The 22,566-nt window shown below is 38.3% G+C and overlaps 1 protein-coding gene across 1 annotated transcript; it reads right to left on the bottom strand.

Moving 5' to 3' along the window:
• Positions 1 to 438: 438 nt before the first annotated feature.
• On the bottom strand, positions 439 to 16,965 carry LOC112920413 (patched domain-containing protein 3-like). The gene is given in 11 exon segments (XM_072731934.1): positions 439 to 636; positions 638 to 862; positions 864 to 1,342; positions 1,345 to 1,944; positions 3,756 to 3,901; positions 14,661 to 14,782; positions 15,905 to 16,417; positions 16,419 to 16,465; positions 16,468 to 16,599; positions 16,602 to 16,724; positions 16,851 to 16,965. Coding segments are annotated over 11 exon segments (2,700 nt in total).
• Positions 16,966 to 22,566: the final 5,601 nt, after the last annotated feature.

The following is a 22,566-nucleotide window of genomic DNA, read 5'->3' on the forward strand; positions in this document are numbered from 1 at the left end:
ACACCATTAAAAAATGCATATGAACCTCCAGTCTTGGAGAATAAATAAGTTGTACTTTTACATAGTAATGAAATAGGAAGTACAATGAAAATAATATTCCATTTATATTATAATATATAAAATACTTGAACTCCAAGCAAAAACATCTACCAATGAAACAAAAGGAAAAAAATTGGAAAGTCATACTTTATGCTTGATTGTACAGAGTATAATAAAGATGACAACACTTCCTAATTTAGTAAAGATATTTTAATGTAAGACTAACTTTTCTCAGGATATTTTAAATAACATTTTAAAATGGGATTTACAAGCCAAGGAAACATGCTTTTTTTTAGTTTATTGACTATTTCTAATAGTGCATTTTTATCAGATTGTATTGTGGCAATCAGGAATTTTATAATTGGTGTTTGATTTGTTAGTGTATATTCAAACAAACCTTCAAAAAAAGGTTAAGAATACTGGGATAAAAATAAGGCCATGAGCAGCCCCAAATAGCATAACAAGAAACATAATCTTAAAAAATGTCCTGAAGATGTATGCTTTAGCTACCAATAAAACACACACCCCTATTACTGTTGAAAGTGCACTTTGTAACACTGGGTAGCCTAGCAGATACAATGCCTCAATTTTTTTTTTTGTTTACTGAGGGCTTAGAACTGGAAACAAATGCATAAGAAATGTGTGCAGAAAAATCGAAAGAAAACCCTATACAAATAACAAGATTAATCATGGATATGGAATCAAGATTGACATTCCAGAATGCCATGAAACCTGTTACTCCCACAATCACAGAAGCAATAGCAAAAGTTACCCACAAGGAACACAGTGGATGAGGAATTAACAATAAGGAAACAATGAACATAGATAGCAGCTGATGCAACAATAATATTTCCAACAGTGTTTTCTAATATTGCAGTGTACTGATTAAAATATATGAATGCCTGGTTATACACCATTAGTGGAATTTTGCATTTTTCAGCTCTGCTTCGTAATTGGAATAACATCTTCTTTTTATTGGTTGAAGAAGAAACATCCACAGTCTGAATGAAGCCCCGGGAAGAAATGATTTCATTTGATGATGAAATATTAATATCATACATAAAAAGTGGAAATTTTGTTAAAAAAGGAGGCAAACTGTTCATAAATGTAACCTTATCATTTACATTTTGTCTGTTTTCCATATATTGCACATACTTTCGTAACCAAAATTCTGTAAGATTTTTATCTACATAGTCACTGCTTTCCAAATCTGCCAGACATTTTTCCAGCTTTTGCCTAGCATCTTCATCCCAGTAGTCAAAAGTTTCAGTAACAATAACCATAACCCTTGGACCAAACTCTAAAAATAGTCTTCTTCTACATTAAAATATGGTGTGATGTAGGAATCATCACTTGCCAAATTTCGAAGGTCTAAACCTTCCTGTACTTGGAAACAACCATAAATACTAAATATGATGTACAAAATGTATATAAGCACTACAAAAAATTTGGACTCAGTGCGTGTGAGAAAAGGGCCAAAATAGTCTTGAAAGAACAAATTCATTGGATGGGTATCAGTTTCTTGTTCATGTGGGAGAGAATCACATGGGAGACAGCAGTATCTTTTTAATGAAAAACATTTTTGGTCGGGAGTTTCTGGCTTTTTCAACCAGCGTAGACAGACTATTTCTCTTTTACCATCCAGGGCCATAAATGCTCCAAAACAGGTGATGTTATAAAAATAACAAAAGAGCAAGGTTGTTCCTGTATAGATGCAAAAGTACTGTACAGCCCTGAAAGAGGTCATAATCCCAGTATAGAAGGCCAGGATGTTGGAAATGGTGGTAATTGTTATAGACACTGCCACCTTGGAATAGACAGTGGACAGCCTCTGGCTCACGCTGTCCTTGGTGCTGGTCTTCTGCCAGGCAAAAATCATTATAAACATATCATCAACCCCAACACCTGTTTAAAAAAACAACAATCTTTATATGTATTAATATCTGTTAAAAATTAGACACATCAGCTCAAACCTTCCTCTCTGTCCATCTCTTAAGGTCTTATTTATCTTGCCCAGTCTGTGCTTTGGTACTACTTTCTCCGTTGCTTTCTCTGATTGCCTCTGAATCCACAACAGAATTCATCCCTTCCTCTGTGATAACTCTGTGCTTTGAACACACTCCCATGATCTATACATAGCCCGGATACTCTACTCTGAGTCTTCATTTAGGGTGTTTTATTTTAGTTTTTTAAAAAGATTTTATTTTACTGATTTGACAGAGAGAGAGAGAGAGACAGAGAGAGAGAGAGAGAGAGCCAGCCACAAGCAGCGGGAGCACAAGCAGTGGGAGTGGCAGACAGAGCAAAGCGGGATTAGCAATGGATTTTGATTCCACCTGGATTACTTGAGGGACCATTTTCTCTCATAAACCGTTTTACACAAATGCACAAACACATAAGTCAACATTCTGTTGCTTGAGACAGAAGCTGGACTCATCTGTTCTACCGTTAGCATCTAACTATCAATATGGAATGATTTGAGAAACGCCACGTAGTTCACACACACACACACACACACACACACACACACACACACATCGTTTTCCCACTAGCCTGTTTTTGATACCCAGAATGTTATCATTCAAACTTACTTTCCCAGGTTAAGGCATTGTTATTAAAATGCAAGTACTCTTGAGATCAGACATATGCACCAAAAATACATCTTAAGAATCCTTTACATACTAATGCCTACTAGGTAATTCTTTTCCACAAGGATGTTTCATGACTGGCTTGGAATAGAGGACAGAACATTTGAGGACTTTGAAATCAGCACTGAAAACCAGGAAAGGAAAACTAGAAAGAAGGAAGGGGATTAGCAAGGACAGCATGAGATGTCACAGATAAATTTCACCTCCTCAAGCTTTCTACTGGAGTTGACACTACTTTCACTCATGTATATTGATACAAACTCAATAAAATAGACAAGTTAATATATAAAGTGGAATAAAATCCTGATCTTAATTTCAGTTTGGAGGGATCTTCTCTCCATGGGAGGGTACTAGGAATTGCAACTTTGCCTTTGATCAGATGTTCTATAGGTATGATCAAGAAAATAGAAGGATCTAAATTAACACAAGTCTATATAGTCTGTCATAAACTGCATCCTGATATTCCACAGCTACTGGCTTTGAGGATTTCATTTGTACTTAGCTGGACCAAAGGGAAAAATCAGACCAAGAATGAACTCATGGTATTTATTAGGTATTTAAAAATTAGTTTTATAGAACCTTATTCAGAAATTGTCCTTGCACATTCCTTGAGTTGCTTAAATCACACACACACACACACACACACACACACACAGAGTCATTCACACTCCTATGAATACACAGACTATAGGATATTGGTTTACATTAAATCAATTACATACAATTTACCTATAGTTTTTAATGGCTGTGGGGAATAGTGAGTGACCAAAAATCCCCCAAAATCATATTTTGTATTTTTGGTGTGTGTGTGTGTGTGTGTGTGTGTGTGTGTGTGTGTGAACTGCCTGCTCATGTCCCTTGTCTGTATATTCCCATTTGGGGTACTAGATTTTGCCACCTCTAAAGATACATAATTCAATTTGATTTTCTTCTTTCCTGTCACCTCATTTTGGATCCATAGATCCACCTAAATGTAATTATTTTGCTTAATCTAACATTAACTCCTTCCCTTATCTACCCCACACCCTCACATACACAATGTGTAGCGTCACGTTTTGTTTTACTCACCTAGAATAAGAAATGGTGAATTTGCAACTATGGTTACAAATGGCACCCCAATATACAACATCAGGCCAAAGCCGCTCACCACTGCCAAGGCAGCAGAAATCACCCCAAAGGCTGCAGCCCACATTTTGTTACGTACACAGTTACACCTGTAAATTTGGAGGGAAAAATCATGGGATTTGTGGTGGTAGCTTCCATACTGAAATTCCATCAGTTTATAACATTCTCGACTTGGACACCTCCTCATAAAGCCCTTGGGCAATAATTCTCATAATTGTCTAATGGAGACCTTTAATTCCTGGGCACTATCCCAGACCATGTGGGAAAAAGCAGAGAGGGAACAGAAAACTTGTCTATACTTTTACCAAACTTCCTGGGTGATTCTTCTGCAACTGAGCAAGCACTACTCCACTGACTGGCAGTGCAGAACCACAAAGATATATGAAATCACTTCAGATGGTTAATTCCTCACTGCTCTTCAAATGGTGTAAATGGAACACAACAGCAGAGAGGACAAGCCAAAGCAGAGAGGGTACCCCAAAACCACAACATTACATGTTAAAATATTGACAACAATCTCTGCTTTTATATTTCACTTGTTTCTTAACTGCTTTAAAACAAATCACTGATCCTTGTCTCTAGACATTGTTAGGAAGAGAGAGAAACTAAGTTTGGATTGAAAACTAGGAGAGTCAACTATGGAAATGGAAGCACTGATTCTAATACAGCAAGAACATGACCAAAGACCTTTTACTATATTAAAAGTAAAATAATGAAACTTTCTTATTATGAAAAGATTTTCTACACCATAATCATGGTTCACCTTTTTTCAACACACTAGTGCTAGGAGTTAAATTCAGGGCCCCAAATCAACCATACATACAAAATTCCAGCAAAAGTAAATTGCTTTTGGGGTGCGTGGGTGGCTCAGTCAGTTCGGTGTCTACCTTCAGTTCAGGTCATGATCCTGGGGTCCTGGGATTGAGCCCCACATTGGGCTCCCTGCTTTGTGGGGAAATTCCTTCTCCCTTTGACCCTACTCCCTGCTTTGCTCTCTGTCAAATAAATAAAATCTTCAAAAGTAAATTGCTTTGTTAGAATAAAATTTGATAATGAATACTTTTTTAAAAAATACTGGTTTATAGCAGTTTAAAATATGAAATAACAAAGATGAACTTCGAAATCAGAAAGATTAATGAGGATAAATGTTACATATAACACATTTATTTCCATTCCCTCTTTCAAGTTTCTGGCTTTTTTGGTGTAAATTTTTCAGAGGATAGGGAAGTATGACTTTGATTAGTTGCTGAGTTGACTTTCTCTCAGTGACCTTTATTTTAATGTTCAATAGACAATGGAAGAAAAGATTTGGAAGTGGAACACTGTATTCCAGTCCCCAAGAAGGATTTTGTTTTAAGCAGTTTATCAAAATGACTTGGAAGAGTTTTAGAACTTTAGAATTCCTGGAATCCAGCCATGCAAATCCTGATTCAGTAGGTTTATAGTGAAGCTACAGAAGCTATATGTCTAAAACTTTCCTCATAAGATTCCAGTGCTCAGGCCAATTTGGGGACTACTGGCAGAAAAATGGCCGATCTTCTGAAATTCTTACTCACTTAGCAGGGAAGGGGTAAATTAGAAATTATTGCTCTTAGAAAACAACCTGTATGTTTGGTGAGAGATCCACATCTTCCTTGAAAGGTAATGATGTCTCCCATGAGTAAACAATAGTTTACAGTTTATTTGAGCAGGGAAAGATTTTCCAGATTGTTTCAGAAATATTTGGTATAAGTTTTGTAATTTCCAAAATGCTACACAATTTTGAAACAGTCTAGAAGCTCAATAGACCACTACTTACTATAGAATGAGGTTCACATTAGAGCATAAATTTGATAAAGTCTTACTATTGTTCATATAACTTCATTATGAAGACAATAAGTATAAACCCTAAAAATGGGCAGCCCCGCAATCGGAGAAGGACAAACAGTGTATGTTCTCATTCATTTGGGGAATATAAATAATAGTGAAAGGGAATATAAGGGAAGGGAGAAGAAATGTGTGGGAAATATCAGAAAGGGAGACAGAACATAAAGACTCCTAACTCTGGGAAACGAACTAGGGGTGGTGGAAGGGGAGGAGGGCAGGGGGTGGGGGTGAATGGGTGACGGGCACTGAAGGGGCACTTGATGGGATGAGCACTGGGTGTTATTCTGTATGTTGGTAAATTGAACACCAATAAAAAATAAATTTATTAAAAAAAAATTGGGCAGCCCCGGTGGCTCAGTGCTGCCTTCGGCCCAGGGCCTGATCCTGGAGACCCAGGATCGAGACCCACATCAGGCTCCCTGCATGGGGCCTGCTTCTCCCTCTGCCTGTGTCTCTCCCTCTGTGTGTACGTGCGTGTGTGTGTGTGTGTGTGTGTCTGTCATGAATAAATAAAATCTTAAAAAAAAAATAAACCCTAAAATGTGTTCACATAAAGGCTCTATGGGAGGCAAATGAGTGTATGCAAGGAATAACCTTCATATACAGGTATATGAGACAAGTAGAATGGCCAGTGTCTTTGGTACTGTCTAGGAGGTCCTGTCCAGAACATAGACAAGAGATTTTCAGTGATAACAGAGAGGTAGGTAGGAGTGCAAGATGTCCAAGAAACTTAACACACTCACAGAAGAATCAGTTTTATTTTTGAGCCCAGAGAAGGCACATATTGAAGCATCATGGCAGCATCTGTGCTTTAAGAAATTTCCTGCTCCCTTTCCTCTTCTCCTTGGGCATGCTCCAACCCAGAAGTCAGCTTAGCAAGACGGGAAGTAGGAAGAGAAATGATAGAAGAGGGCTAGTGAGTCCCTTTTTTTCTCCATAAAGGACTATCCTAAGCAGCATGCTCCAGCTAAGAGTGCTGGGGTGGGAGTGGGGTGGGGGGGAATCCTTAGCTTCAAATCAAGTTATCACTTTTGTTTATTACATGGACATGGATATGGACATTTTAATTTTGACTGGAGGATTTAGTCTTACCTAAGAATGATCACAAAAGTCACAGGGCCTACCTGAGTTTTTATGGGGCAGAGGAAGAGCTTGCTTTACCTACAAGACTCAATGGGAACAAAGGGAGACAAAAATAAAGTTGCTTTATGCTTATACCTCATGAGTTCTAGTGTTCAGTATGTTGGTTAGATAAACATAAAGCCTTCAAAGAGAAAGAAATATAAATCATTTTATAATTGCCTTTGGTACAAGATTTTCTGTATTACTGTCCATAATCATGTGTAAAGATAAGCAGGAATTGATAGAAATTTGTATCTTCAGAACCAACTAGCTAGTAGAAAAATGTTTGACAAACCAGTTGTTGGTGCCTTATAGATTCCATGCTAGGTTAACTTTATTTTTTGCTCTACTGCCTTTAACAAGATTGAGTTTTGTCTTTTCCCTTCCCCACAGTTCTTTCCTCCTTCCCTCCTACCCTTCTAGTTTTTTAGTTTGTTTGTTTTCTACAGGATGTGGGCTTTTGTTCCCGAAAAACAAAGTTGTGAGGTAGTTTATTGACTCTTAAGAGGTACCCATTGTGTTTAATTCCCTTCACCTACAGAAGCCTCATTTTTCCCTTAAAATCTAGAGTTGAATGATATCATTTGTTCCTAAACCAACTTACACATTATAATGAACTAGAGAAGTTTTTGAAATGTTAATTTTCAAATTAAACCCCCAGAGACTTGATTCAATAGGTCAGGGCCTTGGAATATGTGGGTTTAAAGTGACTTTCCTGTGAGAATCACTGGAGTGATACAATCTATGGGACTTTGCTGATATTTTTCATATTCTAGCTTTCTGATCACAAGAACCTGAACTAACCCTAATGCTTAGATAACAATTTTTAAGTGCTTGCAAGGTAAACCCCACTCCAGAACAATGGAGATACTTAAATAAATTAGAGATTAATTTTTTTATGTAGTTAAAAGTACCAGTTCAAACTTATAATAGAAATAAGGACTTCTTGCTTAGTTCTATCTCAAAATCTGCCTCCAAATGGGATAACTAGTCATAATTGGCACATGTAAGGTAAAAAACATATGCCAAATCAAACAAAACTGGCCACAATTTCTCTATTTCTTTTTGCTATTCTATCTGCACACTATTGCTAATGGGGAAAAAAGTAAAAAAAAAAAATAAGAGTGTAGTGCTGGACATCAACAAAACCTATAGTAGAAATTTCCCAAGTCTTATCACCCTGCCCCACCCCCAGAAATATAGAAAAGCAAGCCTATATTTTTCAGAATTCTGTGAACTCTGGAAAATAGTGAAAAGCCTACAACAGCTAAGCGAGTGTCAAATAAAAGAAAAGGTAGTGGGGGAGCACTTCAACATAGTAAGAAGGTTTTATAGTGATTTTACATGGCCATCTCTCTCCCTCTCCATTGTGGTAGAAGTCGTAAAGTCGTAGCGACCATAACGTGGCAAATGTGTTAAAGTGGCTACAGTCTCAAGATGGCAATAGCATTGAGGCAGCAGCAGTCTTAAAGTGGTAACAGCTCATGTTACCAGTATGAAACCAATGCCCTGTTTCTGGAGGAAGCAGAAAAAATCGTATTCCTAAAATATTTTATATGTCTGTTCTAACATATCTGGAGGCTACATGAAGGACTGATGCAAAAACACTCCTCTGTTTTGTTGAATGCTCAGGTTTAGAAACCTGGAAATACCACAAGTTGAATGAACAAACCTCAAGTCATAAAGAAATTACAGCTCAAAAATACAAAAGACTGCCTATGACTAAAGATGAGTAGCATTTCTCTGGGGATTTAGATATCCAAAAGCACTCAAGAATACTGGGGAATTCAGAAAGTTATCCAGGGAAAGGTGTATGCTCAGAAAAAATCTGGGAAGATCCCAGGCTTCCACCTAGGACTAATTCTGAGGCATACTGTAAGCCTTGCTAAGTGTTGAAGGAGGGTCAAGGCACAGAAACACTTTGCAGAAACTGGGAGAGCTCCTGGCATCCAGGGAAATCTGTGTCAAGACACTAGCTAAATATGAGGTAAGGTACAGAAATACCAGTGACTTCAAAAACAAGAATTACAGTCTTTGTGATAATAGTTTGGGAAAATCACTAAGAAAATGGATTATTATAGGGCAGTCCGTGGCTCAGCGGTTTAGTGCCGCCTTTGGCCCAGGGCCTGATCCTAGAGACCCGGGATTGAGTCCCACGTCGGGCTCCCTGTGTGGAGCCTGCTTCTCCATCTGCCTGTGTCTCTGCCTCTCTCTCTCTGCATCTCTGTGTCTCTCATGAATAAATATTTTAAAAAAGAAAATTATTATAGCCTTAAATAAACACACTGAAAAACAATAGAAAACTCTAAGGAAAGGGGGATCTAATTTCTAGTTACTACATTATGATAGCTAAATGTTCAGTTTTCAACAACAAAAATCACAAGGTATATGAAGAAAGAAAAGTATGAGTCAAAATATGTATGAAACAAAATAAATCAATAGAAATCATCCTTGAGGAAAGACAGAGATAGGACCTACTAGATAAAGACTATAAACACTGTTCTAAATAAGGTAATAAGAAAAATAACGTTTGAGGAGAATGATAATATAAATAAAGAGAAGGGAAATTTTTAAAGGAACTGAACAGAAACTCTGGAACTGAAAAGTACAATAACTAAAATTACAAAAAACAAAAACAAAACCCTAGAGGTGATCAACAGCATATCTAATAGGCAGAAGAAGCAGTGAACTTGAAGATAGTACAAGAAAAATTAGGGAGCCTAAGAGGCAGAAAGAAAAAAAGTTGAAGGAAAGTGAAAAGAAAAAAAAATAATAAAAAAATAAAATAAAAAGTTAAAAAAAAAAAAGTGTAAAGAGCCTTAGAGAACCTGTGGGATACCAGCCAGTAGATAAACATACACATTATGAGAGTTCCAGAAGAAGAGAGAGGAAAGGGGGCAGGAAGAATATTTGAAGAAATAACGATGAAAAACTTCTCAAATTTGATAGAGGACATGAAGCTATAAATACAAGAAGCTTAATGAACCCCAAGTAGGAGAAACTCAAAAAGACCCAGACTGAGACACATTATAATCAAACTGTTGAGAGCCAAAGGCAAAGAGAGTTCTTGGAAGCAGTAAGAGAGGAGCAACTCAGCACAATAAGGGATCTTTAGTAAAAGTAAGAGCTGATTGCTGGAATATATAAAAACCACAAACACACATGCACTGACAATAGAAACCATGGAGGCAAAGGGACAGGGGAAGATTTAAAGTGTTAAAAGAAAAAAAAGCCTATCAACTGAAAATTCTATCCCCATAAAAACTGTCCTTCAAAAAATGAAGGAGAAATTAAGACACTCCCAGATAAACAAGAGGTGAGGGGGCTTGTTACCATTCAATCTGCCCTATATGAAATGGTAGAGGGAGTCCATCAGATTGAAGTGAAAGAACAATAAAAAGTAATTCTAAGTTATATGAGGAAATATAGGTCTTAGTCAAATATAACAGCAAAGTATTATTACATTTTTTGTTTATAGCCCTGTATTTTATAGTTTATGGAATTCAGAACATAAAAAATTATAAACTTATATTATGGGCATATAGTATATAAAAATGTAATTTATGACAACATAAGAGAGGGACAGAGATGCATAGAAGCAGTGTTTGTGTGTGTGTGCATGCATGTGTGTTTTTAAGATTTATTTTATCTGAATGGGTGAGAGGGGGAGAGGAGAGGGAAAGAATCTTCAAGAAGACTCCACACTGAGCACAGAGTCCAATATGGAGCTCAGTCTCAACACCCATGAGATCATGACCTGAGTCAGACACTTAACCAACTGAGCCACCCAGGTGCCCCCCACCATTTGTGTGTTTTTAAAGTTAAGTTGGTATCCATTTAATAGACTTAAAAATTTAGAATTATATGAATCTCCATGGTAACCACAAAGAAAATCTCACAGAATCATGACAAAAGGAAATGAGAAGAGAATCAAACAGCTCACTAGGAAAATAGAAATTAAACATTCAAGAGGCATAATGGATGAAACGAGGGACAAAAAGCTATAAGATATACAGAATACAAATAGCAAAATAGCAGAAGTCCTTCCTTGGCAGTTTTTTTTTTTTTTAGATATAAATGGATTGAACTCTCCAATAAAAATATAGAGATTGACAGAATGGTTAAAATAACATGATTCAACTATATGGTGTCTCCAAGAGACTCACTTTAGATCTAAACAGATTGAAAAGTTAAAGGATGGAGAAAGATGTTCCACATGAATAGTAACCAAAAGACAGCAGGGGTGGATATATTGATATAGGACAAAATAGACTTTATTCTTAAAATGTGTAAAAGAGACAAAGAAGGGGGTCCCTGGGTGGCTCAGTCAGTTAAGCACCTGCCTTTGACTCAGGTCAGGATCCTGGGGTCCTGGGATTGAACCCTATGTCAGACTCCCCGCTGTCTTCCTCTGCCTCTCCCCTTCCCCTGGGCTTGTGCTGTTCTCTCAAATAAATAAATAAAACCTTTTTAAAAAAAGAGACAAGTAAGGATATTACATATTGATAAGAAGTCTAATTCATCAAGAATATATAAAAACCACAAACACACATGCACTGCCAATAGAGACCCAAAATACATGAAGCAAATATTGACACACTTGTAGAGAGAAATAGATAGCTCTACAATATTGGCTGGAGAATTCAATATACCACTTTCAATAATGGATAAAATATTTAGGCAGACAATCTATAAAGAAAGAAAAGAAATGGACAACACTATAAATCGGTTAGACCTTGCAGAGTTATATAGAACACTCAACCCAACAATAGCAGAATATACATTATTCTCAAGTGCACATGAAACATTCTGTTGAATAGATCATGTGTTAGGTTACAAAACAAGTCTGAAAATGTAAAAATATTGAAATTACAAGTATCTTTTCAACCAACAATTGAATGAAGCTTCAAATTAATAATAGAGGGAAAACTGGATGATTCAAAATATATGGAAATTAAACAACTCACTATTAAATAACAAGTGGGCCAAAGAATAAATCACATAGGGAATTAGAAAATACTTAGCTACAGATGAAAACAAATACACAGCATACCCTAACTTATGGGATGTAGCAACACCAGTGCTCACAGATAAATTCATACATTAAAAAAGAAAAAAGTTCTTAAATCACCTTATGCTACTAGACATCTTGTAGAAACAGAAACAAAACAAAACAAAACCCAAAGCTAACAGAAGGAAAGAAATGAAAAGATAATAATAGAGAAAAATAAAATTGAGAATAAAAAACAATGGAGAACCAGTAAACCTAAAAGTTGGTTATTTTAAAAAATCAGCAAATTGACAAACCTTCATCTAGAGTGACAAAGAAAAAAGAAGATACAAATAACTAAATCAGATATAAAAGTGAAGACATTACTACTGACCTTAGAGAACTTGAAAGGATTATAAAAAATACTATAGACAACTTACACCAACAAATTAGATAACCTAGATGAAATGCACAAATTTCTAGAAACATACAAATGACCTAAACTGACTCAAGATAAAACAGAAAATCTTGACATGTAACAAGTGAAAAGATTGAATCAGTAATCAGAAACCTCCCAACAAAGAAAAGTCCAAGACCAGATGGCTTCACTGGTAAATTTTACTAAACACAAAAGGAGAATTATCACCAATCCTTCCAAAAAATTGAAAAGGAAGGAATACTTCCTAACTTATGCTATGAGGCCAGCATTACAGTAATACCAATTCCAGACAAACACTAAAAGAAAACTACAAATCAATATCTCTTTTGAATATGGATGCAAATATCCTTAATAAAATTCTAGCAAAGCCAATTCAATAGCACATCGAAGGGATCATGAGCAAGTGGGATTTATTCCAGGAATGCGAGAGTGAGTCAACATGGGAAAATCAATGTAATATAGCACCCTAATAGAACAAAAGTTTTAAAACCACACGATCATCTCCATAGATGCAGAAAAGGCATTTGACAAGATCCAATACCCATATGATAAAAACACTAAAAAAACAAGGAATAGAAGGTAACTTCCTCAAAATGATAGGGGCATTTATGAAAACTGCAGGGCTAATGTTATACTCAATAGGGAAAAACAAAGATTTCCCTCTAAAATTGGGAACAAGATAAAGATGCCCACCTTCACCAATGGCATTCAACACTGAAGTAGAAGTGCTAGCCAGATAAATTAGATAAGAAATAGAAATAAAAGGAATTCAATTCCTTTTTACAGATTACATGATTCTATCCATGAATGTTCCAAAGAATCCACAATAAAACTAATAGAGTTAATAAACAAATTGAGCAAAGCTGCTCAAGATCAACACAGAAAAATCAGTTGTGTTTCTATCTATGTGCAATAAACAATTAAAAAATGAAAGAAAGCAATTCCACTTAAATAGTATCTAAAAGAATAAAGTACTTAGAAATAAATTTAATAAACCAAAGAGGTGAAAGACTTTTTTTTTTAAAAGGTTTATTTCTCTATTTGAGAGAGAGAGAGAGAGAGAGAGAGAGAGAGAGAGAGAAAGAGAGAAGAGAGCATGGGGTGGCAGGGAGAGAGAGAGAGGGAGAGAGAGAATCTTAAGCAAGTGCCATGCCTAGCACTGAGCCCAATTTGGTGCTTGATCTACGACCCTGAGAATGACCGTGACCTGAGCTGAAACTAAGTGCTGGACACTCAACCAACTGATCCACCCAGGCACCCCTACAAATCATATATTTGATAAGGGTTTAATATCCAAAACACACAAACTACTCATCAATAACAGGACTCAACAACAAAAAGACAACCCAATTAAAAATGGGCAAAGGACTTACATAGACTTCTCTCCAAAGAAGATGAGCAAATGGCCAAGAAGCACAGGAAGACCCTCAACATTATTAGTTGAGTACTTTGCCACTACTTTGCCATTGCTAAGATGGCTTTAATCAATAAAACAAAAAGTAACAAGTGTTGGTGAGGATGTGGGGAAACTGGAACACTTTTACATTGCTTGGTAAGATATAAAATGAGGTAGCCTTCATGGAAAGCAGTGTGGTGGTTCTTCAAAGAACTAAAAACAGAATTATCGGGCAGCCCAGGTGGCTCAGTGGTTTAGCGCCGACTTCAGCCCAGGGCCTGATCCTGGAGACCCGGGATCGAGTCCCACGTCAGGCTTCCTGCATGGAGCCTGCTTCTCCCTCTGCCTGTGTCTCTGCCTTTCTCTCTCTGCATCTCTCTGTGTCTCTCATTAATAAATAAAATATTAAAAAAAAATAAAAACAGAATTATCATATAACTCACCAATTCAACTCCTATGTATATATTAAAAATATTTGAAAATAGGAGCTCAAACAAATATTTGTACACCAGTATTCATTACATTATTCACAATAGCCAAAAGGAGGAAACATTCCAAGTGCCCATCAACAGATAAGTGGATAAACAGTGCTGTATGTATATATGTATATATATATGATGAAATATTAGTCATTAAAAGGAATGTTTTTATACATGCTACATCATAGTTGAACCTTGAAAACATTAGGCTAAGTGAAATAAGCCAGTCACTAAAGAACAAACATTGTATGATTCCATTTATAGAAATCTCTAGATTAGGCAAATTCATAGGGATAAAAGGTAGAGAAAGGTTAACTGGGACTGGGAGGCAGATGCCATGGAGGGTTACTGCCTAATGCTTATACAAATTCTGTTTGGGGTGATGGAAAATACTTAGATAGTTGTGATGGCTGCACAACAGCGTGAATGTAATTGATACCACCGAATTGTACACTTAAAAATGATTGAAATGGCATATTCTATATCTTTTTTATGTATTTTCCCCCACACAAAGATTTTTTAAAAAGAGTTAAAAACCAATAATAAAACTGTTTACCTGTAGCATGATGTGATTGCAAATAATATGATTAGAAGGTATGCCGCATGAAACAAGGGGCTCACTGTCATAGTGGTTGCTTCAAACTCCAGTTGTCTAGAAAGTGATGTAAAGTAGACCATCTGCCAAAAATTATACTCCAATAAATAACTTTTAATTCCAATATGTGTGTGTGAGTTACAAACACTATTGAAATGCTATCGCTTATTGAAATGTTAAAATTTAGTAAAAGATCAAAGAAAGTCAATTATGACTTTAGAATAAAGACAATATGGATTTGCTTCTTTCCCACAAATTTGGCCTGCTTTCCAGTTTCTTGCAAAAACCCAAAGTTGAAAACTCCTGAGTTCTCAGTTCCTCCAAACTCAAAATCTGAGTTCTATATAAGACTATTAATCATTAATAACTACAGAAATTGTCACTTTTTCTAAGTTTTTATTAGGCTGTTGTCTATTAATTGCATTGATATTTCATAAAGATAGGGGGTTCAAGGGCTTTTTTTTCTAGTAGTTGTCTCATTTTGATCAGGCTTACTCACAAGTATTAGTAGGCTTGCTGGCCCAACAATTACAGAGTAGCTAGAGTGTACCTGGCACTATGCTATAACTTACTTGGAAAATGCTGAGCTAGTTATCTTTTCAAAGACACCATGGAACTACTGCTTAAAGGTTAGTTTCTGCATATTTTTTAAAAAAAATATTTTATTTATTTATTCATGAGAGACACAGAGAGAGAGGCAGAGACACAGGCAGAGGGAGAAGCAGGCTCCCTGCGGGGAGCCTGGTATGGACTCCATCCAGGGACCCTGGGATCACGATCTGAGCCAAAGGCAGATGCTCAATCACTGAGCCACTCAGGTGTCTATGTTTTTGCATCTTAGTGAACTTCAAACTAGTTTTAAGGGGCTCCCCCAAACAGCAAAGACTTTAACAAAGAGTAGGAATTTCAACATAATTTGACTAGAAAACCTGATAGTCGATGCCTGTACCGAACACACCGGCCTTGAGGATGTGGGATTTGTGTTTTCCACCAGATTATTACTAAGGAGTTAAGATTTGTGGCATCCTTTGATGTGTGAGATTAAGGAAATTGGATTAAGTACCGAATGGAATAGAGCACTCTGTGCTTCAGGTCAAGGGCTCCACCGAATTATCAGGGAGTGCCACTGCTATGGTCCTCAGAAAAAGTGTTATTATCCCTCCCACGTTTCCCTGGCCTCCCTATAAAACCCAGCCACCAGGTACCTGGATATTCTTCGAGGCCAAACTCTTTTCAATGTTGGTAGATTGGTTCAGGAAATGCATCAACCACACCTTGCTCAGCTCATCGTCCTTCACATTCTCAGTTTTCAGGTAGTACAGTAGCCGCATGGCTTTGGCTTTCACGAGTAATTGGTTCCTTCCCGTCCTCTTGCCTAAAAAGGTTCCTCCAATGGTGCCGGCCAGGTAAATGGGCTGACCCGATAGGTTGAAGACCGGGAAAGTGATGTTTGTCGGGTCGAGGTCCTTGTTCATGCGCCAGGCAGACAGGAGGGGGTTGGAGGGCATGCAGGTGCCCTGGTATTTAGCGCACACCCGATCATAGCCAATCTGGGTCCCATTTTCCTTGGCCACATACAGATCCTGCACCACAGTGTCCAATGTACTAATTTCTTCTAAGATTTCTTGTTGCAGCAGCGAGGCAGTGCCGGAAACCACTAGGATGGAGACAAAATTGACCCTGGTGCTCTTCCTGGAGTTGGAGAATCTGTAAGAGTCAATTGGTGGTGAAATGCCCCTGCACAAAGCGCCGCTCAGCCTTGGCCAGGCTCCCATGGGGGTGTACTGCTCCTCGAGGTTTTCTTCAGTATCGCTGGGCAAGTAAGGCAAGCCTGTGCCCAGAGCGGCCGCCAGCAGCATGGGCACCAGCAGGAAGATCCAGGGCTGCGAGCCCACCTCCTCCCCAGCCTTCCGAAGGCGCGGCTGAGGGGCACCTCCAGGCAGTCGGTGTGGCAGCGGGGGCTCGCTGACAGCTGCCTTTCCGACGGGGAGGCCGGCGGACTTGGACGCTCCGCACTGTCCCCGACTGCGGAGGGGATGCCTCGAGGAGCCCTGTGCGCTCTCCCGAAGCCCAGTCAAGCTTGGGTTCCTGTCCCTGACTTGGCTTGGAGGCGGGGAGCGGCTCTCCCCGGACCCCGCGCCCACGTCCCACGGCGTCCCGGTGTCGGCCCGGGATGGGCCTCGGCTTCCCGCCTGGCCTCAGGCTGCGGCTCCGGCTGCGGCTCCGGCTTCTCTGCCCTGGCCTCGGGCTCCCCCTTCGCCTCCATCTCCCGCCAGGCGTCGGGCGCAACCTTGGAGAGACTGAGGCTCATTTCCGGGAGGGAAAGGCAAGGTGTTCAAACTGGGCAGCAGGTCGGGAAGCAGCCACTGGCCAGAGCGCCCAACTCCTCCCTCCGCCCGTTGGCTGGAGAAGCCCAAGACTGCGGCTGCTGGCGCGAGGCCAGGGGGGCTTGGGGGCATGCGTTTGACCCACAGCCCGAGCAGCCCAACTTGTCTGTGGCGTGCCTCTCCTCTCCCAAGCTTAGTTTCAAACAGAAACACTTCTTCTTCTTCTTCTTCTTTTTTTTTTTTTTTTTTAAGATTTTATGTATTTATTCATGATAGAGAGAGAGAGAGAGAGAGAGAGAGAGAGAGAGGCAGAGACACAGGCAGAGGGAGAAGCAGGCTCCATGCACCGGGAGCCCGACGTGGGACTCGATCCCCGGACTCCAGGATCACGCCCTGGGACAAAGGCGGGCGCTGAACCGCTGAGCCACCCAGGGATCCCCAGAAACACTTTTTAATGCTGCGTGAGATGTGTGCCCTTTCTACAAGACTTACATATTTTTATTGGGGGAATTCGACTTGCCACCCCACCCCCCGCCCCTGACACACACATGCTAATCTTTCCGGAGACCATCCAGTATCACACTTCTTGGGTAAAGTGAACCTGGTACACTTTATTTTATTAACTACAAACGTAACAGATACATTCTCTTTGTAGAAAGTCAGAAGTAAGAGTGTAGAATGAAAAGTGAGGATAAGTTTATCTTTGGTCTGTTCCACAGCTCCCAGGATGGAGGGACCGCTGGGTTCATGTCACCATTTTAATGGAAATCCTCGCCTACCTTTTAACATGCAGGTAACTGAAAGGCAGGTGGAGAGAGGTTCCTAGAGTTATGAAAATTGTTTGCCATGTTTGCCATGGTTGGCAGTTACTTAACATGAATAGTGATTGTGTTTTTATGTGGGTAGATAGAGAATGTTAATGAAATCTCCAGACTGCAAGAGTACCAAGTCCAAGAGTATAAGGGAGGTATCTTCAACAGCATTTTAGAGGAGAAACAAATAGGTGATTTCGTTAAGTTGGCTTTCCAGAAAGTCATTGTTTAAGAGTGGCCTTAATAACCACAAGGTGGCACCCGTTTTCTATTTTAAAAGTTTTGGTCAGTGGGCCTGAGGATTCCTTTTCTCCTTTATCTGCATGTTGCAAGTTCTAGTTACATGCTGCGTTTATTGTTGGGGTGCTAGAAATCTAGTGGCATCTGTAGCACATTTAAATGGAGGAACTGATTTGGGAATTCCATTTGCCAAACTGTATCTACCTTATAAAGAGAAGGGCTCAGCTGGCCTCCTAAGATTTTAGGATGAAATGTTAGAGGGAGGGTGATCACAGATACTCTGTAATGTTCAAAACCAAACACAGGACCTCTTAGTGCCCATCTTTATGGTATTTCTTTAGCACAACATCAGCATTTTTTTTAATCTCAAAATACAACCACTAAATTTCTACAATTGCTCATAAATCAGCCACTGTGAAGTACTAAACTCTATAGAAAAATATGTGCCTCGGGATTTGATTTTATCTAGTTTCTTCATTCTAGATGATTGATTCTAGATTATTTTATTTTACTATTCTAGTTATCTAGATTACTAATGTTTGTATGGGTTTAGAATGTCAATCAAAAATACCACTATTAAGTATTTTCCACCAGTTTCCATAAAAGGAATTTGGCATTTTTAAAATGAGCTCATCTGCTATTTTTGAGTTGTGAAACCCTTTCATATTTGTTTCAGAACTCCAGACTACTCCGTGCAGCTGTAACATGGCCGAGAAGTGACTTGTCTGTCCTAAGTGATATGTCTCTTAAGTCCTTTCAATGCAGACAACCCTCTGGCCTTTAATCTGAGAATGGTGTCTACTTTGTCAGGATAGGATTCTCCATACTCTAGAAAATGCCTTCTGGATGAGAAGGGGGTGGTGGGTATTGGGAATTCAAGAATATAGTGTAAAACTTAAAATTTTATCTAGTCTGCTTCTTATCCACCTTCAGTCTAGATAAAATGAATCAGACAAAACATTAACTTTTCTTCATCTCTCATCACTATATAGATTCCATTTCCTTCTATTCCCCAGCTCTTCTGTGGCAGCCCCCATGACCCATTTTTTTCTCTTGCCCCCGTTTCTTCTTTTCTAAGTCCCATTCTCTCAGGTTAGCCAAAGTCAGTTTGGCATAAATTAAGGGCAATTGCCCATTATTTTAAATGTTTTATTAATTTTTTTTGCCCATTTTTATTTACAAGATGTTTCTCTTTTAGCTGTTAGTTACATGATAGTCTGTTTCCAACACTTGACTATGTGCTTCTTAGAGACAAGGACTGCATCTTATTCATCCCTGCATTTGATACTCAGAGGACACTCTAATGTTAGTCATAATTTAGGTGGTCCTGCTTGTCTTTCCACAGCTCTAGGAATTATATCACTCAAATATGGCAGACATAATGGCTGAAATATATTCCATGCATCTTGTAGGGTCTGCTCAGATGCCTGTGTTCTGAGACACCAGGTACCAACCTGGTAATCATCAGTTTGTTCTTATAGTTAAAAGTCTGTTTCTTGATTTCTCTCTCTCTCTCTCTCTTTTATTCCTTTGCTGGTCTGTTTTCTTTCTAAAATTCTACATAAAATTCTACATATAAGTGAAGTCATATGGTATTTGTCTTTCTCTGGCTGACTTATTTTGCTTTGCCTAGCATTGTACTCTCTAGATCCATCCATGTCATTGCAAACGGCAAGATTTCATTCTTTTTACAACCGAATCATATTCCATTATAAATAATATTCCATTATATATATTTCATTTCATGTATATATGGACACTTGGTCTGCTTCTGTATTTTTGCTATTGTAAATAATACTGCAATAAGCATAGGGGTGCATGTATCCGTTTGAATTAGTGCTTTTGTATTATTTGGGTGAATATTCAGTAGTGTAATTACTAGATCATAGTAATGAATTTGGGTGTTTTCCTTCCCTTTCCATTTTTGGGAATAGTTTGAGAAGAATAGGCATTAAGTCTTCCTTAAATGTTTGGTAGAATTTGCCGGTGAAGCTGTCTGGTCCTGGGCTTTTGTTTTTTGGGAGTTCTCTCCTGTGACTTATCTGGGTCTAGTTCCTTTAAGAGATGGAAATTTTTACCAACCAATTAAATGTATTTGGTAGTATAAGGTGAATCAGCTGTTAAATTTCTTCTTAAGCCAACTTGATAATTTTTCTAAAAATGTGTTTATGTCACTAATTTTTAAATTGCCAGAACATTTTCATGTATTTTTTAAAATTAAAAAAAAGACTATTTTTTATCTGTACTTATGACCCTTTTCCATTCCTATTGTTAATTTGTGTTTACTCTCTTTTTTCCTTAGGAAGGCTTTTAAAGCACTTTTTAAAAAAATTTACTATTTTAAGAGAAGGTTTTGATTCTGCAGTTTAACTCTATCTTAAAATTCTCCTGCCTCTATCATGAATAAACAAATAATAAATAAATAAATAAATAAATAAATAAATAAATAAATAAATAAATTTTAAAAATCTAGTTCATTTACATTCAAAGTATTGATAGATATGTATTGATTGCATTTTGTTACTTGTTTTGTGATTGTTTCTATAGATTTTCTTTGATGTTTTCCTCTCTTGCTATCTTTCATGGTTTGTTGGCTCTCTTTAGTGATATTCTTGGATCTTTTCTCTTTATTCTTTGCATATCTATTCATGGTTTTTGGTGTGTTTGTATAGGTTTTTGATTAGGTTTGTATATAACATCTTCTGTATATAGCAATCTATATTAAGTTGATGGTAGCTTACGTTAAAACCAATTCTTTTCTGTCTCCCCCCATTTTAGGTGTGTGGTGTCATATTTTACATCCTTTTATTTTATCACTCCCTTGACTAATTTTTTTTACAGAAATACTTATTTTTACTGATTTTGTGTTTTTTACTTTTCATATTCTCCCTTATGGTCTTTTTTTTTTCCACTTAAAGAGTCCCCTTTTATATTTCCTGCAGGGCTGGTTTAGTGGTCATGACCTCCTTTAGTTTTCGTTTGGGAAACTTTTCTTTTCTTCCTCTTCTCTTCTCTTCTTTTCTTTTCTTCACAGGCTCCATGCCCAGCATGGAGTCCAATGTGGGGCTTGAATTCACAACCCTAAGATCAAGACCTGAGATCAAGAGTAGGAGGCTTCCCCAGATTAGGGACGTTTTTACCTTTTATTTCTTCAAATAAAATTTCTGCCCCCTTTTCTCTTCTTCTGAGATCCCTACAATGCAAATGTTATTATGCTTGATATAGTCACTGACTTCCTTAAGACTATTCTCAATTTGCATAATTTTCTTTTCTCTCCTTTCTTCTTTTCTCCCTACTTTCCACTCCTCTGTCTTCCAGGTCATTAATTCATTCCTCTGCTTCATCTAGCCTGCTATTTTTTCTATTAAGAATATTTTGAATTTCATTTGTTGTGTTCTTGATCTCTGATTGTTCTTTTTTTATCTCTGTGTTAAGGGGTCTCACTGATGTCCTCTACTCTTTCTGAAGTCCAGTAAAGATCTTTATGATCATTAAACTATCACATATTACTTATGTCCATTTCACTTAAGTCTCTTATTGTGTGGTTTTGTGCTATCCTTTCATTTGGGAGCTATTTCTTTGTCTCCTCATTTTGTCTAATTCTTGTTGATTTCTGTGTGTTAGGATAATTATCTGCATCTCTTGCTCTTAATAATAATAGCCTTATGAAGAAGAGGTCCTGTAGTGCCTTGCAGTGTAATGTCCCGTTTCCTGTGGCTTCAGGGAGTGTCTCCTATATGTGTTGCATGTGGTCTGCTATTGAGTCGACCTCTTTTTCCTTCCATCCAGTTGTATCCAGAGGCTCTTTTTGCCTATTGTGGGCAATGTTAGGTCCCAAGCAGTGATGTGGTACATTTTAACAAGGTGTGAGGAGGTCTCTTTACAAAATGAGATCTGCCTCTGCTGCTGCAGGAACTAAGGTCTGGCAAAACATGTGGGTCTGGAGATGTGGTGGACAGGGTTTGGGCCCGTCTTCTGGGGGAGGGAACCCTGCAGCCCTGGAAAGGCTGGATCTCTCCAAGCAAGGGTTAGGGGCTTGGTGCAAACAAAGTAGGTAGTGAGTTTCAGCACAGTGCTGGTTCCCAGAGATGGCTGTTGCTTATGCTGGGAGGCAGGGGCAAGGGGAATGGCACCTGCCAGTTCCTTTGTCTCCGGAGGGGTCTCCCATGATCCTTGTCTTTCCCAGCCACAGTCTGATATGAGGAAATCACTCTCCCTCTTTCCTGCCCACTCTGTTTTTCAAATTGTTGGTTCTAGCACTGTGTCTGCATGGGCTGTTTGTCGTGCTATTTCTTTAAGACTGGAGACTCGGCTTTCTAACACCCTCCAGGCTCTCCCAGAACTGAGCCTGCCAATTTTTAAGATTCAAGGCGTCAAGTCCGCTGGATGTATGAACTCATGAAATTTGGCCCCTTTCTCTTTCAAAGGCGAACATTATGGGGATTTGTCCTCTCCATTAGTGGGATCCCCAGTGTGAAAGTCTGTTTT

The sequence above is a fragment of the Vulpes vulpes genome, chromosome 12, assembly GCF_048418805.1.
Source record: "Vulpes vulpes isolate BD-2025 chromosome 12, VulVul3, whole genome shotgun sequence".
In the NCBI taxonomy this organism is placed as follows: Eukaryota; Metazoa; Chordata; class Mammalia; order Carnivora; family Canidae; genus Vulpes; species Vulpes vulpes.